This window comes from Hakea prostrata, chromosome 11 (assembly GCF_041222555.1).
Source record: "Hakea prostrata isolate BN-2017 chromosome 11, UWA_Hpros_2, whole genome shotgun sequence".
Taxonomy (NCBI): domain Eukaryota; kingdom Viridiplantae; phylum Streptophyta; class Magnoliopsida; order Proteales; family Proteaceae; genus Hakea; species Hakea prostrata.
In genome coordinates, this window is record NC_142610.1 from 15,781,040 (window position 1) to 15,799,935 (window position 18,896).

Sequence of the window (18,896 nt, forward strand, 5' to 3'; positions counted from 1 at the left end):
TACACCAGTTTGACTTTGAGAATCTAATCAGGGATGGGTCTTTCCTAGTCTAGTCCTCACTAGGAAAGACCCTTCACTAACCTGACTGATTAAATGATGGTTTTCCTAATCTGAACAAAGATGGGTCTGCATAATCTTAATCCTGCCACTTAATATTGTCATCTAGAAGAATGATGCATCATGTTAGATTTTCAAAATAAGATATGTTTTACATGTATCAAGTCCTAGCTTGTTTTTGTGGTGTAAGTCCTTTTGGATCCACATATAAGATCACTCATGCTCAATGGATTACGGTGGTATACAACTATAGTGTCAAAATCATGGAAAAATTTATAGACCCAGATGAATATAGCTACTTGGATATGTTCAATGACATTTACAACACAATCATTTGGGAAGATGGCACCACTTAGGGTTTGATGTCGATTTCTATATACTAACCATTTTTAAGAAACATGAGGACTTTGAGTTGTAAAGCCATACGTATATGATCTTCAGGTTGGCTCATCCAAGTTTGCACGGCACCATGTGACTAGATATCCAAGTGACATAGTATTGAGGCAAACTAATGATCCTGGTGTTAGAAGGATTGAAACAATTTTAGAGAGGGGATGTTGCTCCAAAATCTGACTGTAGACCAACTGGTTCGTTATTACGCCAATCATGATCAGTTCCTGAGATACAAAGAAAGCGAGTGTGGGGTGCCTCAGAGGATGGAAGCCACCTCCAATGATTAAGTCAGAATCTGGTGAACACGAATCCTCGTAAGGAGGAGTAAATACTCCAAGAAGACGAAAGAGAATATCTCCTTGGATAATTGCAGGAGAATAAATATTCAGAATTAATGTTCTTTGACTTACCCTAATTAGTGTAGAGTATTGGCTTATATATCAAGTTAATACCTCCCGAGGTGGCGAAGATGCATCATAGCCGTCGAATTTCTTGATCCTAGATGCAGGGTTGTGATGGCATCTGATGAGTAGCTTGATCAACTAGCCAAATGCCCAATCTTCTTGAAGAAGCTTCAAGACAACTGTGCACAATCCCACCAAATTAGGATAGAGTGACAGATATCCCTTACTTTGGTAGACAAAACACAAGGGATACTTGAGGAAGCTTTAAGCGAATGAGAAGCTTTCTTGCAGGCAATGAGCATTAATGAATCTTAGTGCATTCAATGTGGAAATTAATACAATGATTGACGTTGGGAAGAAGATACGCAAAAGTCTTTTACAATGTTACTTTAGCCAAGACGTAACTAGTCGGGCACTTAATGGAAGGCCATCCAAAAAGTCCATCATGACAGTTGGCCGTCTCTATGAGGAGCTCTTCGAAGCAAGTATTCTGCCGAGAAGTGCCTTATGAACTCATGAACAAGGACTAAATCATACATATTGGTTTGCTTGGTCCACTTGAGTCGAAGGGTTCAAACCATAATATTTATAATAGGGGTATTATAGAAATTGACATTTTAAACATGAGAACTTTGCTAAAACCTGTCAATACTGTTTTTGCTTCTAAAAACAAATTTTATCAAACACATATAAAAATGTTTTTTACTTTCAAAAACACTTAAAACTGTTTCTGGTGTTTTTCAAAACAGAAACACCTGATAGGTTATCATATAGGCCCTTTGATTTAGGTGACTCTTCCAAGTCGGATAAAAACAATTTGAGACTTGATTAGGGGTCATGAAGACACTCCCATGGTTTAACAGGTGACAAGACAAGATCCTACTATGTCCATGTTGGTACTTTCACTTGAGCCATGTGAGACTCACTAATTCTAGTTTTCTTTATACTTTTATCAGGCCATATAGTATTGATAGACCACAATTTAGATCTATAATTAAACAGACCTTAGAACTTTTGTATGTTGGCTTCAATGTTAATTCCTTTTTTCTTCTCAATATGAAACCACCACAACCTTATCTGTCCCTTTTCGCCTAGAATTGAGATTATAGAAGATGATGAAAATAGGAATGTAAAGAAAAGAGTAAGAAAAAAAGGAGACTTGCTCGACACATTAGGTTTGACAAAGAAATGTCGTTGAGTGAAAACTTAATTTTCCAACGATGGTGTAGAGTATTAATCAGATACATATATTAAGACATGCACCATTAATGACTGCTCCGGCCAACAATCACATTAACATTTATAGTGGAAATAACCAAAGTGTGCCTACTTATTATTTGAGGAGATGATGAAGATTAATATTTTAACACTCCTCAGGGTCTTAAAACATCACTTTGCTCTCAAGGAAATAACAAAATTAACAAACTTACCCTCTTCCATTAAGAGGTGGTTGCTGACATACACCAAGTACCTGCTAAATAAGGTACTAATGATAGAGTCTCCAAAGTGGTCGGCAAGCATGGATTCATAAACAGCTCTTATACACTTCACCACCTTCTGCCCTCTTATAATGGTATCCAACATTAACTTGTTGTCATCACCATCACTTGCGTCCCAATTAGTATCAAATATTTCTAAGTGATCAAGACAAAAGGATCCTTCTGCACAAATAATACTCTCCAATTCTTTGCTAGAAGGCATATAGAGCGGCAAATTGAAACAATCCACTTTGGCTTCCTCAATGAGACCCTAAAACAAAATAATAGAACTTGTAATAATTTTAAATACTAAGAGGAAAATTGTACATGTTCATTAATTGAGAATGTATACCTCGATGACCAAGTCATTTAGTGAATTAGATAACAGGTCCAAAAAGCAACTCCCTTTGCCAAAAGGATCTTCACTTCTCCCCGCCGAGAAATGTCAACACCATTCTTCCTCCATGTGTTATTTCCTTAGAGCGCAAGCCAAGAAACAAGGAGAAATCCTTTTGAAACTGCACTGGTAAGCTTTCAAGCACACTAGGAGGGCTTGTCTTTGCCAAGTAACTATTGCCCTTATTGTTACTTCCAATTGCTGGAGGAACCTATAGTTTTCATTACACATGGTTAGAAAAAATATACTAAAACACATGAGCGTGCATGAGATGTATCAATTAGGTTTCAAACCTGAGAGAGCCAATGAAGACTGTAAGAAGAATGAAAGAAGTCTATAGTACTACTTGGAAAGAGCCTCTCATAGAAAGAACCAGGTAATCCTGTGATTGAAACGGGCCCGAAATTTTCACCAAAATCCTTCTTTAGCTGATTATAGAAGGTTGGCAAGGTTCTGAAAATGGTGTTGAAGTCATTACTTGGAAGATCATTGAGGAACACTAGGAATTCCGGTGTTTTACAATTCAACTGATGACATGTTTTATAGATCGCTTCAATGATTAAAGTGATCACATGCAAGGTGTTAGGTCCTGATGAGCAGCCCAAATCTGCTATCCTTAGACATTGAGATAACTTGGTGGAATACAAATCTGAAATGCTTCGAATTATTAGTGGTTTTGCCCTGGTTATCACTAGTTTCTGAAAGAAAGAAAAACAAAGTTCATTCTTAGTTGCTCGAATGGAATAAAAATGAAAGAAATTAGAGTACCTGAAGTTGGGAGTTGCTGGCATAGCTAGTTTCTCCATCCCCACCATTCATGTGAAGAACTTGTAGAACTTCCATGGCTCATCTCAGCTTAAGATTCCTAAGCACCTATTTTGCATTTAGTTTTGTTAGCAAATGTAAATCATACTTGTATATATGGGTGGCAAGGATTGGTACAATCATAGATTATAAAATGTAAAAAATTTCTTGGGGAAAAGTGAACCCACGAATTATAGTTGATCTGTCGGCATCTCTTCCCCCAAACAACCTTATAAGGATTAAATGTAAATAAATAAAAACAAACGGGTGGTCGAGATCCACTTTAGATCTGGACCGTAGGCAACTTAGTGCTACGCATTTGCACAATAAAGCAAAATTCACCTAATAAACTCGTAAAACGTGCAAATTTTTTAACAAAGTAAAAACACGCACAATTATTATCTAATTCTTCATTGGAAGATTACCTCCCTTTCTTTCATAAGAAATATAAATAAAATGAGGCAAAAAGATAACATGCTATCTATATGTAATCAAATTCACATAGCATGCATCCAACGGTGAGCACCATAGGTACCACCACGTTAGACGCACCACTAATGCAAGATTTAGAGAAAATGCTAACATAAGTCATCATCTACCAATGAAATATAGACACATAAGAATATCTACATAGATATAATTAAGAGTTTTTTTTTTTTCATGTGCCCATTTAAGTTAGACCAAAATTGTTAATTGTTCACTTTAAGTGGCAAAAATTATGTGCTTTCCACAATAAAGTTTTAAGTTGCTTACTGTTATTTTTCTGCTAACTTTGAAATTAAAATGACTATTTTACCCATAGGGTGAAATGAAATATAAATATAAATTCATATTTTTACCAAACTTTACTATATAATAAAAAATAAAAAACTACCTGGCTCACATGATTCACGTTGGCCTCTGCTGGAAAATAGCCACCACCATTCCTGGCGGAAAAAATCTCTCTCTCTCTCTGCCGGGAAAATCTCTCTTTGCAACAGGTGGGTTTGTGCTCAATACAAGATCTCTGTCCTTCTCAATTCCTTAGCAAAACCAAGACGTTGAGAGCCAGATCAAACCAATCGAGAGTTCTTCGAGTGGTGATGAATCTTCAAAAAAGAGGTTTTGCAGAATCGACCATGTCGTTACATTCAAAAAGGATGTGTGAGAATGCAGATCTCGGTTTCGAGATCAAGATCTTCAGGTCTGAAACCAGATCGAACTGCGGTTCCTGTTCGATCGGAGAAACCTCTACGCCATGAACAATAGCAACAGAAGAAGTTCAATGATTTTGATGCACGTTTCCAGCAGAGAAGCAACTCTGTTCCTCAGCAGAAGCTGAAACATGAAAGTGGTTTCATTAAGACAAAATCCAGAGCTTTAAAGATCTATGGTGATCTAAAGAAGATGAAGCAACCCATCTCCCCTGGTAGTCGTCTCGCTAGCTTTATCAATTCTCTGTTCACTGCAGGTAGCCCGAAGAAAGCGAAGATCTGTTCTTCTTCTTCTTCTTCTTCTTCTTCTTCTTCTTCTTCTTCCTTAGCTGCAGGTGGAGACGATGATAGCAAAACAAAATCGAGGAAGTAGCGTGCGCTTTACCCGAGTAAGAAATGCCAAATATTCAAAGAGCTTGCTTTGATCGAGCAATGGATGGACAGAGAATATTGGAGATCTTCAACTCTCGATTTTGAGTTGAAAAAAAAAATTTTACATTTTATTGTAATGTTTCTGGGATTCGACCCAAAAAAAAAAAGTTTCTGTGAAAAGAAGAAAGAGAAGGAAAACAACAGCTTTGAAAAGAAGAAGTGGCGAAACAACATCATCGTTGATTAGAAGCTTTATTATTTTTTAATAATTTGAATTGTATGAACTTAGTTATACAGCAAAACTTACTTTGGATGATCTACAAAAAAATCTAGTCTGGTATCAACACATTCCAAGATCAGCTAACTTGTCATTGAATCCTAATAACTTTTCATACATTATCATTGTAATAACTTTTCCTGTTGGGATTATTTCTGAAAATGGAGGAATGTTAGCATACAATCACATAAGGAGGAACAGAAAGGAATCAAAAGATCTACCAAAGTCTCATATGCAATTCACTCTCAATCCTCAAAATCATACATTGATGGTAAGTAGGGTTAAATATTTTCAGTGTGACCATGGAAGCTAATATTGTTATTTTCGATTTGCATTCAACACAAAAAATAGGCAAAATTTCAGTACAATTCGATGAAAATACAGTTATTACCAATGTGAATTGACTCAGAGAATCTATGGCCTAGGGACCAAAACTAAGGAAGATCAAAATTCTTCTTTGTTGAATTCTACTTCAATCTCTCTAGATTCCATTTGTTTCATAGGGGATTTTTTTTCCGTAAATTTGAAAAAAATTAAGTGAGATTTTGTAAAAGAAAAAAGAACCTTATATTTTCCTTCACACCATAGGCAAAATGGTCATTTCAGTTTTCAAGTTAATAGAAAAGTAATTGTGGGGAGCTTGTAATTTTTGAAAAGGGTCAATGTGGACAACATGTAATTTTGGCTACTTAAGTGAGCAAGTCAATAATTTTGGTCCAACTTAAGTGGGCAGCATGAAAAACTCTACAATTAATATTGTACGTACTTGTGCACGTTACTTAAGTATCAATTACTTACCTTAAACGCGATTTTTATGAGATCAGCATTATTGATTGAATGCAAATGACAAATTAGCTTATAAGCAACATAAGATATAGGTGAGAGGTGGAATACATTAAACAACATTAGACGGTTAGAAAATAAAGTAAGCTTTGATTACCTTGGGAGGACTAGTCCTTGCCAGGTAAATATTCCCCTTATTCTTGACCCTTAATGTCAACCATTGAAGGAACCTAGCTATATCATGCACGCATTATGGTTTTAAAAAAAATTAATATAAACTATTTATGAAGTTTCAAACTTTAAAGAGCCAATGTAGGCCATAAGAGGAATAAAAGGAGTCTATAGTGCTCCTTGGAAAGAGCCTTTCATAAAAAGAATCAGGTCACCCTACGAGAGAACATGGCCTCAACTTTTTACCCTTCTCCTTCTTTGGGTGTTCATGGAAGGTGGGCAAAGTTTTGAAAATGGTGTTGATGAAGTCATTACTTTGGAAGATCATTAAGGAACACTAAGAATTCAGGCATTATGATTCAACTGATGACATGTTTCATGCATGGTCTTAATGATCTCCGTGATCACTAGAAAAGTGTTGAATCATGATGAGCAACCAATTCTCCTATACTAAGACATTGAGATAACTCGGTGGAATGTAACTCTGAAATGCTTAAAATTATGCTTAGTTTCCTTGGCTATCACTGGGCTAACTTAGAATCCGCTATCTTTTACATGGTCAAAGATTTTGCACCTATTTATAGATTATTGTAGTCTGTGATGGAAAATGGTCAACCCAAATTTCTCACTGATCTATCTTGTCATAGCTAGGACTCTTATTTTGTAGCATTCTCTGGAAGTGGGGGTGTCCAACCCTATTTGTGTAATTTTTATGGGAGGAGATGCACCGTTAAGGTTTTTTTTTTTGGTGGGTGGGGGGGGGTAATAGCACTAACAAAGAGTTGGATCCGCTAATATGAGTAAAATGACCACCGCCCATCCTAAGGGAATGTGAACGTAGAAGACAAAAATTTGGAAGCAACAATTTTATTTGATGAAATATGTTCTTAGCCATGCTTTTGAAGAGGGAGAGATCCTGGTTCTACACACCATTGTGTTGGAGCAGGAGCTACATAGCATTCTTTTTACAGTTGTCCTGCATTCTATGTGTTCTGATCTAAAGTCTGGGTAGTATAGATCACCTCCTGTCAAGGATGAACAGTGTATTCCTCTTGATGGTTTTTAACCACATAATAGTAGTGGGCTTTACCTATAAATATTAAAAATAAAAATAAAAATAAGAATCCAATGGGTCCCATGTGGACCCCATCCCCTATTTATGTGGTTGGAAACCGTCAAGGGAGTACATTGTTGTCCCCTAAGGGAAATGTGATCCAGGCTCAAGTTTTGTTTGGGGGGGGAGGGGGGGAGGAGAGTAGTAAAACCCTAGATTTCTTCTAAATTCTGAATTCTTTTCCTCCCCTTTTTTTCCCCTTCCTTTCTTCTTCCTAAGTGGGTAATCATGTTGGGAGGGAAGAGGATCCACTGTGAAATCTTTATGAACTCCATTTTTAAAACTTAAAACGAGGTCATTCACATTATTAATGATTGGATTGAAGAAGATGTATATGAATACAGTGACTAGATTGAACAAGGAGAAGGAACAAAATTGTGGAAAGAGAGAGTAATGGTGGAAATCTTTCCTCATGAAGTGAGGAAAGAGAAGCAAAAATAGGGGGAAAATAATAGGAGAAGGTTAGTTTTTTTATTTTTTTTTATTTATTTTTAAAATTTTAATATGGGTCTTAATTGTAGTCTTCGGATAATTTATTACCACATGTCACTGTCCTAATAAGTGATTGTAGAAAATTACAAGATTGCAAATTGTGGAAAATGTGGATCCATCAATTGAATAACAATATAAGTGATAATTTTTCAATAAGTTAACCTTGAAGCATCTCTCTCATCTTTATTGTAATTCTAGCATTTACCCCATTTTTTTGGCCTGAGGATTTAGATATCAGATGCTGTTATATATGATTTTTGGTGTTTTAATGCCTTGTACAATATGATGGTTTGCAACAGTTTGACTTGAGAATCTAATCAGGGATGGTTCTTTCCTAGTCTAGCCCTCAATAAGAAGGACCCTAACCAGACTGATTAAATGATGGTTTTCTAATCTGAACATGGATGGGTCTGCAATAATCTTAATCCAGCCCTTTAATTTTGTTGTGTAGAAGAATGACGCATCAAGTTTGATTTTCAAAATAAGAAATGTTTTTCATGCATAAGTCCTAGCTTGTTTTTGTGTAAGTTCTTTTGGATCCACGTATAAGATGACTCATGCTCACTGGATTATGGTGGTATACAACTATAGTGTGAAAATCATGGAAAAATTTTATAGACCCAAATGAATATAGCTAATTTGGATATGTTCAATGAATTTACAACACAATCATTTGGAAAGATTGTTAGGTTTATCCTAGACAATATATGGGCTTGAATTAAATACTGGGGTTAATAATTGATGAGGGTCTCAACACATCGGACCAATGCACTATCATTAGGTTTGAGATGGGCCTAACTGATCCATTGTGGAAGTGGAATAGGGCTTGGGATTGCTATTATAAATAGCTATGATGGATCCCTCCAATCTCTCAAGTTCTTTTGTTCTTTTCTCTCTCCACAAGAAAGAGGTACGGTAAAGACGAGGAGATTGGAGAAGGCCTCCCACGCTTGCCAGATTTGGCATTCAAGGTTTGCATCAATCTTCTTCAATATACATCTGGTGTAAGGTATGCCCAATACTTTCTAAATTTAATATTGTATTCTAGTTCTTGCATGGTATTATTATTGATTAGGGTTTTAAGGAAAACCCTAGAAGGTCTAACAAGCACCACTAGGGTTTGATGTCGATTTCTATATACTAACCATTTTTAAGAAACATGAGGACTTTGAGTTGAAAAGCCATATGTATATGATCTCCAGGTTGGCTCATCCAAGTTTGCACGGCACCATGTAAATAGCTATCCAAATGACATAGTATTGAGGCAAACTAATGAGCCTGGTGTTAGGAGGATTGAAACAATTTTAGAGAGGGGTATTATAGAAATTGGCATTTTAAACATGAGAACTCCACTAAAACTTGTCAATAACATTTTTGCTTCTTGAAACAAATTTTATCAAACATCTATAAAAAGGTGTTTTACTTTAGGAAACCAAGAAACACCGGTAGGTTATCAAATAGGTCCTTTGATTTAGGTGACTCTTCCAAGTTGGAAAAAAAAACAAATTGAGACCTGATTAGGGGTCATGAAGACTCTCCCATGGTTTAACAGGTGACAAGACGAGATCCTACCATGTCCATGTTGGTACTTTCATCTCGAGCCATGTGAGATTCCCCCGATTCAAGTTTTCTTTATACTTTAATCAAGGCCGTATAGTATTGATAGACCACAATTTAGGTCTATAATTAAATAGACCTTAGAACTTTTGTATGTTACTTCAATGTTAATTTATTTTTTCCTTCGAAATATGAGACAACCACAACTTTATATATCCCTTTTCGTCTAGAGATTGAGATTATAGAATATGATGAAAATAAGAATGTAAAGAAAAGAGAAGGAAAAAAAAAAAAGAGACTTAGCTTGACACATTAGTCTTGAAGAAGAAATGTCGTTGAGTGAAAACTTAATTTTACAACGATGGTGTAGAGTACTAATCAGATACATATATTAAGACATGCACCGTTAATGACCGCTCCAGCCAACAATCACAATAACATTTATTGAGGAAATAACCACAAAGTGCATCTACTTATTACTTGAGGAGATGACCAACATTAATATTTATACGTACACTCCTCAAGGTCCTAAAAAGTCACTTTGCTCTCAAGGAAATAACAAAATTAACAAACTTATTCTCTTCCTTTAAGATGTGCTTGCTGACATACACCATGTACCTGCTGAATAAGGTACTAATGATAGAGTCTCCAAAGTGGTCAGCAAGCATGGATTCGAAAACAGCTCTTATAATCTTCGCCACCTTCTGCCCTCTTATAAAGGTATCCAACATAAACTCATTGTCGTCATTATCACTTGCGTCCCAATTGGTATCAAATATTTCTAAGTGATCAAGATAAAAGGATCCTTCTGCACAAACTGCACTTTCTAATTCTTTGCTAGAAGGCATATAGAACGGCAAATTGAAAGAATCCACTTTGGCTTCCTCAATGAGACCCTAAAACAAGATAAGAAAACTTGTAATAATTTTAAATACTAAGAAGAAAATTGTACGCACTCATTAATTAAGCATGTATACCTCGAAGACCAAGTCATTTAGTGAATTAGATAACAGGTCCAAAAAGCAACTCTCTTTGCCAAAAGGATCTTCACTTCTCCTGCCAAGAAATGTCAAAACCATTCTTCCTCCCGGTGTTATTTCCTTAGAGCGCAAGCTAAGAAATAAGGAGAAATCCTTTTGAAATTGCACCTGGTAAGCTTTCAGCACACTAGGAGGGCTTGTCTTTGCCAAGTAAATATTCCCCTTATTGTTACTTCCAACTGCTGGAGGAACCTATAGTTTTCATTATACATGGTTAGAAAAAATATACTAAAACACACAAGCGTGCATGATATGTATCAATTAGGTTTCAAACCTGAGAGAGCCAATGAAGGCTGTAAGAGGAATGAAAGAAGTCTATAGTACTGCTTGGAAAGAGCCTCTCATAGAAAGAACCAGGTAATCCTGTGATAGAAACTGGCCCAAAATTTTCACCAAAATCCTTCTTTAGCTGATCATAGAAGGTTGGCAAGGTCCTAAAAATGGTGTTGAAGTCATTACTTGGAAGATCATTAAGGAACGCTAGGAATTCCGGTGTTTTACAATTCAACTGATGACATGTTTCATAGATCGCTTCAATGATTAAAGTGATCACTTGTAAGGTGTTAGGTCCCGATGAGCAGCCCAAATCTGCTATCCTTAGACATTGAGATAACTTGGTGGAAAACAAATCTGAAATGCTTTGAATTACCAGTGGCTTTGCCTTGGTTATCGCTAGTTTCTGAAAGAAAAAAAACAAAGTTCATGCTTAGTTGCTTGAATGGAATAAAAATGAAAGTATTAGAGAGAGAGAGAGAGAGAGAGAGAGAGAGAGAGAGAGAGAGAGAGAGAGAGAGAGAGAGAGAGAGAGAGAGAGAGAGTACTTGAAGTTGGGAGTTACTGGCATAGCTAATTTCTCCATCCCCACCATTCATGTGAAGAACTTGCTGAACTTCCATGGCTTCTCTTCGCTTAAGATTCCTAAGCATCTATTTTGCATTAAATGTGTTACATATGTAAATCATCTTTGTATATATAGGCAAGGATTGATACAATTATAGATTATAAAATGCAATATAAAATTTGTTTTAAACGTGCGAGTATAGATTTTTTTTTGAAAACATATGGTTGACCTTACTAGTGTAGCTTCCACTCCCACCCCCAACAACATGATAAACTCGTAAAACGTGCAAGATTTGTACCAAAGATGAAACGTGCACAATTATTAATTAAGTCTTCATTGGAAGATTACCTTCTTTTTCTTTCTTTTTTTTTTTAATAAAAGCATATAAAATGAGAACCCCAGGGATAACTCTTGCAAAAGATAAACGCTTCCTCATTAGAGGTTAAATTTTGAATCTCCTCCAGGTTAGAGGCAAAGTCCTGCCTATATTAATTATAAAAGCTTTCTCGAGGATGTAGTCAAGGTAAGCGTGAGCCAGCCTGAATGAACATCGGATATAATAATAATAGAATATATATATATATATATATATATATATATATATATATAGAGAGAGAGAGAGAGAGAGAGAGAGAGAGAGAGAGAGAGAGAGAGATGTAGTCAAAGTAAGCGTGAGCCAGCCCGAATTAATATCGGATACAATAATAATAGAAAAAATTATATATATAGAAAAAAAAAGTGCTAACATGAGTCATGCTCTACCAATGAGATATATATTATTAAGAGTTTTTTTCATGTTGTCAATTTCGGTTGGGCCAAAATTCTTAATTGCCCACTTAAGTGACAAAAATTACATGCTATTCACGGTGTATCTTTTCGAAAATTATAAATTATCCACAATTACTTTTTGGTTAATTTTGAAATTAAAATGACTATTTTGCCTGTGTGATAAAAGAAAGTATAAATTTATATTTTTACCAAACCTCATTTAATTTTTTAAAATTGACCCCAAAAAAAAAATCCTTGGTTCGCACGATTCACGTTGGTTGCCTAAAAAATATCCACCACCCTGGCATGAAAAATCTCTCTTTGCAATAGGTTGGTTTGTGCTCAAGACGAGATCTACGTCCTCCTCAGTTCTTCAGCAAAATCAAAGAGGTTGAGAACCAGATCAAACGATCGAGAGTTCTTCGAGCGATGATGAACCTTCAATTGCTGGCGGTGGACGCTGGTAGGGGAAGGAGTGGGTGCTATTCGAGGAAGTAGTGTGTGTGTTTTCCTCGAGGAAGAAATGGCAACTCTTGAAAGAGCTTGCTTGATCGAGCAATGGATGGAGAAGAAAGTGTCAGAGACGATCGAAATTCTTCTTTGTTGAATTCTACATCCAGCTCCTTAGATTCCAGCTGTGAATAGAGAGTTCTTTTCGTAAATTTGAAAAAATTAAGTGAGTTTTTGTAAAAGAAAAAAATTATATTTTCCTTCAAAACCATGGGCAACATGGTCATTTCAGTTTTACAGTTAACAGAAAAATAATTGTGAGGAACTAGTAATTTCTTAAAAGGGTCAATGTGAACAACATGTAATTTTTGCTATGAGTACTGTCAAGAATTTTTGCACAACTTACGTGAGCAGCATGAAAAAAGTTCTATAATTAATACTATACTTGTGCACACTACTTTAGTGTTTGTATTACTTATCTTAAACGACATTTTCATGAGATCAACATTTATTAATTGATTGCAAATGACAAATTAGCTTATAAGTAACATAAGATGTAGGAGAGAGGAGGTATATATTAAACAACATTAGAAGGTTATAAATTAAAGTAAGCTTTGATTACGCTGGGAGGACTTGTCCTTGCCAAGCAAATGTGCCCCTTGTTCTTGACCCCCAAAAAAAAAAATATTCCCCTTGTTATGCCAACTTACCATTGATGGAACTAGCTATACCATGCACACATTATGGTTATAAAAAAAAATTTTGATCTAAAAATAATGAATGTAAATTATTTATGAAGTTCCAAACTTAAAAGTGCCAACGTAGGCCATAAGAGGAATGAAAGGAGTCTATAGTACTCCTTGGAAATAGCCTTTCATAAAGAGAATCAGGTCATCCTACAATAGAACATGGCCTAAATTTTTCACTTTTTTCCTTCTTTAGGTGTTCATAGTAGGTGGGCAAGGTTTCAAAAATGGTTTTGAAGTCATTTTTTGGAAGATCATTAAGGAACACAAGGAATTCAGACATTTGGGTTTTGATGAGCAACCCAAATCTCCTATACTTAGACACTGAGATAACTCAGTGGAATGTGACTTTAAAATGCTTCAAACTATAACTGGTTTTGCCTTGGCTATCACTGAGATAGCTCAGAATCCTCTATCTTTTACATGGTTAAAGTTTTTACCCTTAGTTATAGATTATTATAGTTTGTGATGGAAAATGGTCAACCCAAGCTTCTCGCCAACAACCTGACAAGGATTTTGCTTTAGTTAATGCACAGAGCTGAGCTGCCTATGGTTTGAATAAATTGTGGTGGTTGACCTCCCGTATTATTATTATTATTTTTTTTTTTTTTTTTTTGAACTATTCCACTGAAACCCGAAAAAGAAATGTAAAAACAAAACGGGTGATCTGGACGACCACTTTAGATCTCGGCCGTAAGTAGCTCAGTGGTGCACATTAATTTCGTAGCACTAAAGCAAAATCCACCTGATAAACTCATAAATGTGAAAAAGTTTTACCAAAGAAAAAAAAATGCACAATTATTAACTAAGTCTTCATTGGAAGATTACCCTCCTTTTCTTTCATAAGAAATATAAATAAAATAAGGCAAAATGATAACATGCTATTTATATTTAATCAAATTCACATGGCATGCATCCAACAGTGAGCACCATAGGTACCACCATGTTAGCCGCACCACTAATGCAAGATCTAAAGAAAAATGCTAACATAAGTCATGCTCTACCAATGAAATATAGACACATAAGAATATCTACATTCTTAATAGATATAATTTTCTTTTTTTTTTTTTTTTTTTTTTTTTTGGAACTGAGGTTCATCCGGGCCAGCTTACGCGCACCACGATTTACTTCCTCAGGGGGTGAGCTTTTTATATTAATGCCGCCGAGTGGGTGGGAACCCAAGACCTCCCCTAGGGAATATCTACATTCTTAATAGATATAATTAAGAGTTCTTTTTCATGCTGGCCATTTAAGTTAGACCAAAATTGTTGACAGCTCACTAAGTGGCCAAAATTACATATTGTCTACTATGGTCCTTTTTGAAAATTATAAGTTACTTATGGATATTTTTCTGCTACCTTTAAAATTAAAATGACTATTTTGCCCATAGGGTGATTTACTTTAATAAATAAAATAAAATAAAACACTACCTGGCAAACCGATCGATAGTTCTTCGAGTGGTGATGAATCTTCAAAAAAGAGGTTTTGCAGAATCGACACCATGCCGTTACCTTCAAAAAGGATGTGTGAGAGAATGCAGATCTCGGTTTTGAGATCAAGATCTTCAGGTCTGAAACCAGTTCGAACTGCGGTTCCTGTTCGATCGGAGAAACCTCTAAGCCATGAACAATAGCAACAGAAGAAGTTCAATGATTTGATGCACGTTTCCAGCAGAGAAGCAACTCTGTTCCTCAGCAGAAGCTGAAACATGAAAGTGGTTTCACCAAGACAAAATCCAGAGCTTTAAAGATCTATGGTGATCTAAAGAAGAAGAAGTAACCCATCTCCCCTGGTAGTCGTCTCGCAAGTTTTATATATCAATTCTCTGTTCACTGCTGGTAGCCCGAAGAAGGCGAAAATCTTTTCTTCTTCTTCTTCTTCCTTAGCTGCAGGTGGAGACGATGAGAGCAAAACAAAATCGAGGAAGTAGCGTGCGCTTTACCCGAGGAAGAAATGACAAATCTTCAAAGAGCTTGCTTTGATCGAGCAATATTGGATGGACAGAGAATATTGGAGGTCTTCAACTCTCGATTTTGAGTTAGAAAAAAAAAAAATCACATATTATTGTAATGTTTCTGGGATTCGACCCAAAAAAAAATGTTTCTGTGAAAAGAAGAAAGAGAAGGAAAACAACAGCTTTGAAAAACAACATCGTTGATTAGAAGCTTCATTATTTTTTAATAATTTGAATTGTATGAACTAATTTAAACAGCAAAACCTACTTTGGATGATCTACAAAAAAATCTAGTATGGTATCATCACATTCCAAGATCAGCTAACTTGTCATTGAATCCTACTAACTTTTCATACATTATCATTATCATTGTAATAACTTTTCCTCTAAAATGGAGGAATGTTAGCATACAATCACATAAGGAGGAACAGAAAGGAATCGAAAGATCTAACAAAGTCTCATATGCAATCCACTCTCAATCCTCAAAATCATACATTGATGGTAAGTAGGGTTAAATATTTTCAGTGTGACCATGGAAGCTAATATTGTTATTTTCGATTTGCATTCAACACAAAAAATAGGAAAAATTTCAGTACAGTTCGATGAAAAGATAGTTATTACCAATGTGAATAGACTCAGAGAATCTATGGCCTTGGGACCAAAACTAAGGAAGGATCGAAATTCTTCTTTGTTGAATTCTACTTGAATCTCTCTAGATTCCAGCTGTTTCACAGGGAGTTTTTTTTTTTTTTTTTTTTTTTTTTCCGTAAATTTGAAAAAATTAAGTGAGATTTTGTAAAAGAAAAAAAAACCTTATATTTTCCTTCACACCATAGGCAAAATGGTCATTTCAGTTTCCAAGTTAATAGAAAAGTAATTGTTGGGAGCTTGTAATTTTTGAAAAGGGTCAATGTGGACAACATGTAATTTTGGCTACTTAAGTGAACAAGTCAAGAGTTTTGGTCCAAGTGGGGCAACTCAAATAAACCGACAGCACGCAAGATCATTACTTATCTTAAACGCGACATGAGATCAGCATTTATTGATGAAGCAAATGACAAATTAGCAAAGACATAAGTATAGGTGAGAGGTGGAATACATTAAACCACATTAGACAGTTAGAGAATAAAGTAAGCTTTGATTACGCTAGGAGTACTAGTCCTTGCTAGATAAGTATTCCCCTTATTCGTGACCCTTAATGTCAACCCTTGAAGGAGCCTAGCTAAATCATGCACGCATTATGGTTAAAAAAAAACTATTTATGAAGTTTCAAACTTAAAAGAGCCAATGTAGGCCATAAGAGGAATGAAAGGAGTCTATGGTACTCCTTGGAAAGAGCCTTTCATTAAAAGAATCAGGTCACCCTATGAGAGAACATGGCCTAAAGTTTTGAACATGGTGTTGAAGTCATAACTTTGGAAGATCATTGAGGAACTCTTAAGAATTCAGGCATATTATGAATCAACTGATGACATGTTTCATGCATGGCCTTAATGATCTCCGTGATCACTAGAAAAGTGTTGAGTCCTGAGATAACTCGGTGGAATGTAACTCTGAAATGCTTCAAATTATTCCTAGTTTCCTTGGCTATCACTAGGGTAACTTAGAATCCTCTATCTTTTACATGGTTAAAGATTTTGCACCTAGTTATAGATTATTGTAGTCTTTGATGGAAAATGGTCGACCCAAATATCTCACTGACCTCATCTATCTTGTCACAGCTAGGACTCTTATTTTGTAGCATTCTGTGGAACTAGGGAGCATCCAACCCTATTTGTGTGGTTTTTATGGGAGGAGATGCACCGACAAGGTTGGTTTTTATTTTATTTTATTTTATTTTATTTTGTGGGGGGAGGGGGGATAATAGCACTGACAAGAAGTTGGATTTGCTAATACAAGTAAAATGACCACTGCCCATCCCTAAGTGCATGTGAACGTAGAAGACAAAAATTTGGAAGCAACAATTTTATTTGAAGAAATATGTTCTTAGCCATGTGTTTGAAGAGGGAGAGATCCTGGTTCTACACACCATTGTGTTGGAGCAAGAGCTACGTAGCATTCTTTTTACAGTTGTCCTGCATTTTATGTGTTCTGATCTAAAGTTTGGGTAGTCTAGATCACCTCTTGTCAAGGATAAACAATGTATTCCTCTTGACGGTTTTTAATCACATAATAGTAGTGGGCTCTACCTATAAATATTAAAAATAAAAATAAAAATAAGAATCCAATGGGTCCCATGTGGACCCCATCCCCTATTTATGTGGTTGAAAATAGTCAAGGGAGTACATTGTTGTCCCTAGAGGGAAAGTAAAACCCTAGATTTCTTCTAAATTCTGAATTCTTTTCCTCCCCTTTTTTCCCCCTTCCTTTCTTCTTCCAAAGTGGGTAATCACGTTGGGAGGGAAGAGGATCCACTGTGAAACCTTTATGAACTCCATTTTTAAAACTTAAAATGAGGTCATTCACATTATTGATGATTGGATTGAAGAAAGAAGATGAAAAAAATTGAAGAAGATGTATAAGAATGCAGTTACAAAATTGAAGAAGGAAAAGGAACAAAATTGTGGAAAGAGAGAGTAACGGTGGAAATATTCCCTCATGGAGTGAAGAAAAGAGAAGAATAAGTAGCGGGAAAATTGAATATGAGAAGGTTAGTTTTTCTTAATATGAGTTCTAATTGTGATCATTGGATAAGTTATTGCTACGTCACAATACTAATGAGCGATTGTAGGGAATTGTAAGATTGCAAATTGTAGAAAATGTGAATACACCAATAGAATACCAATTTAAGTGATACCCTTTCAATAAGTTAACCCTGAAGCATCTCTCTTATCTCAATTGAAATTCTAGCATCTACCCCATTTTTTGGTTCGAGGATTTAGATATTAGGTGCTGTTATGTATGATTTTTGGTGTTTTAGTGCCTTGTAAAATATGATGGTTTTCACCAGTTTGACTTTGAGAATCTAATCAGGGATGGGTCTTTCCTAGTCTAGTCCTCTATAAGAAAGACCCTTCACTAACCAGACTGATTAAACGATGGTTTTCCTAATCTGAACAAAGATGCATGGGTCTGCATAATCTTAATCCTGCCACTTAATTTTGTCATCTAGAAGAATGATGCGTCAAGTTAGACTTTCAAAATAAGATATGTTTTACATGCATGCATCAAGTCCTAGCTTGTTTTTGTGGTGCAAGTCCTTTTGGATCCACATATAAGATCACTCATGCTCAATGGATTACGGTGGTATACAACTATAGTGTGAAAATCATGGAAAAATTTATAGACCCAGATGAATATAGCTACTTTGATATGTTCAATGACATTTACAACACAATCATTTGGGAAGATGGCACCACTTAGGGTTTGATGTCGATTTCTATATACTAACCATTTTTAGGAAACATGAGGACTTTGAGTTGAAAAGCCATATGTATATGATCTCCAGGTTGGCTCATCCAAGTTTGCACGGCACCATGTAAATAGCTATCCAAATGACATAGTATTGAGGCAAACTAATGAGCCTGGTGTTAGGAGGATTGAAACAATTTTAGAGAGGGGTATTATAGAAATTGGCATTTTAAACATGAGAACTCCATTAAAAC

General features: G+C 35.7%; 2 protein-coding genes and 1 long non-coding RNA gene across 3 annotated transcripts; all 3 read right to left on the bottom strand.

Annotated features, from left to right (window-relative positions):
* Window positions 1-956: 956 nt before the first annotated feature.
* LOC149000393 (benzoate carboxyl methyltransferase-like) lies at window positions 957-2,758 on the bottom strand. The gene is made up of 3 exons (XM_089140692.1): window positions 2,685-2,758; window positions 2,285-2,603; window positions 957-1,033 (listed from the first exon to the last, which is right to left on the bottom strand). Exons 2-3 carry the CDS (start codon window positions 2,553-2,555, stop codon window positions 993-995), a joined length of 312 nt encoding a protein of 103 aa, XP_088996818.1. The 5' UTR covers window positions 2,556-2,603; window positions 2,685-2,758; the 3' UTR covers window positions 957-992.
* A 303-nt stretch (window positions 2,759-3,061) lies between these two features.
* On the bottom strand, window positions 3,062-4,454 carry LOC149000394 (uncharacterized). The gene is made up of 3 exons (XR_016170814.1): window positions 4,417-4,454; window positions 3,498-3,602; window positions 3,062-3,427 (listed from the first exon to the last, which is right to left on the bottom strand). It is a non-coding gene; the product is annotated as an uncharacterized LOC149000394 (long non-coding RNA).
* Window positions 4,455-10,028: 5,574 nt separating this feature from the next.
* On the bottom strand, window positions 10,029-11,459 carry LOC149000395 (putative jasmonic acid carboxyl methyltransferase 2). Its single transcript, XM_089140779.1, has 4 exons — window positions 11,354-11,459; window positions 10,807-11,211; window positions 10,470-10,724; window positions 10,029-10,388 (listed from the first exon to the last, which is right to left on the bottom strand). The coding sequence occupies exons 1-4, from the start codon at window positions 11,456-11,458 to the stop codon at window positions 10,029-10,031; spliced, it is 1,125 nt and encodes a 374-aa protein (XP_088996905.1). The 5' UTR covers window position 11,459.
* Window positions 11,460-18,896: the final 7,437 nt, after the last annotated feature.

Coding starts and splice junctions, on each gene's coding strand:
- LOC149000395 (XM_089140779.1), bottom strand. CDS start 11,458: ATGCTTAGGAATCTTAAGCGAAGAGAAGCCATGGAAGTTCAGCAAGTT. Junction 11,212..11,353: donor CCAGTAACTCCCAACTTCAA/GTACTCTCTCTC, acceptor TTTTTCTTTCAG/AAACTAGCGATAACCAAGGC. Junction 10,725..10,806: donor GCCTTCATTGGCTCTCTCAG/GTTTGAAACCTA, acceptor TGAAAACTATAG/GTTCCTCCAGCAGTTGGAAG.
- LOC149000393 (XM_089140692.1), bottom strand. CDS start 2,555: ATGCCTTCTAGCAAAGAATTGGAGAGTATTATTTGTGCAGAAGGATCC. Junction 1,034..2,284: donor CCACCTCTTAATGGAAGAGG/GTAAGTTTGTTA, acceptor GATTGTGCACAG/TTGTCTTGAAGCTTCTTCAA.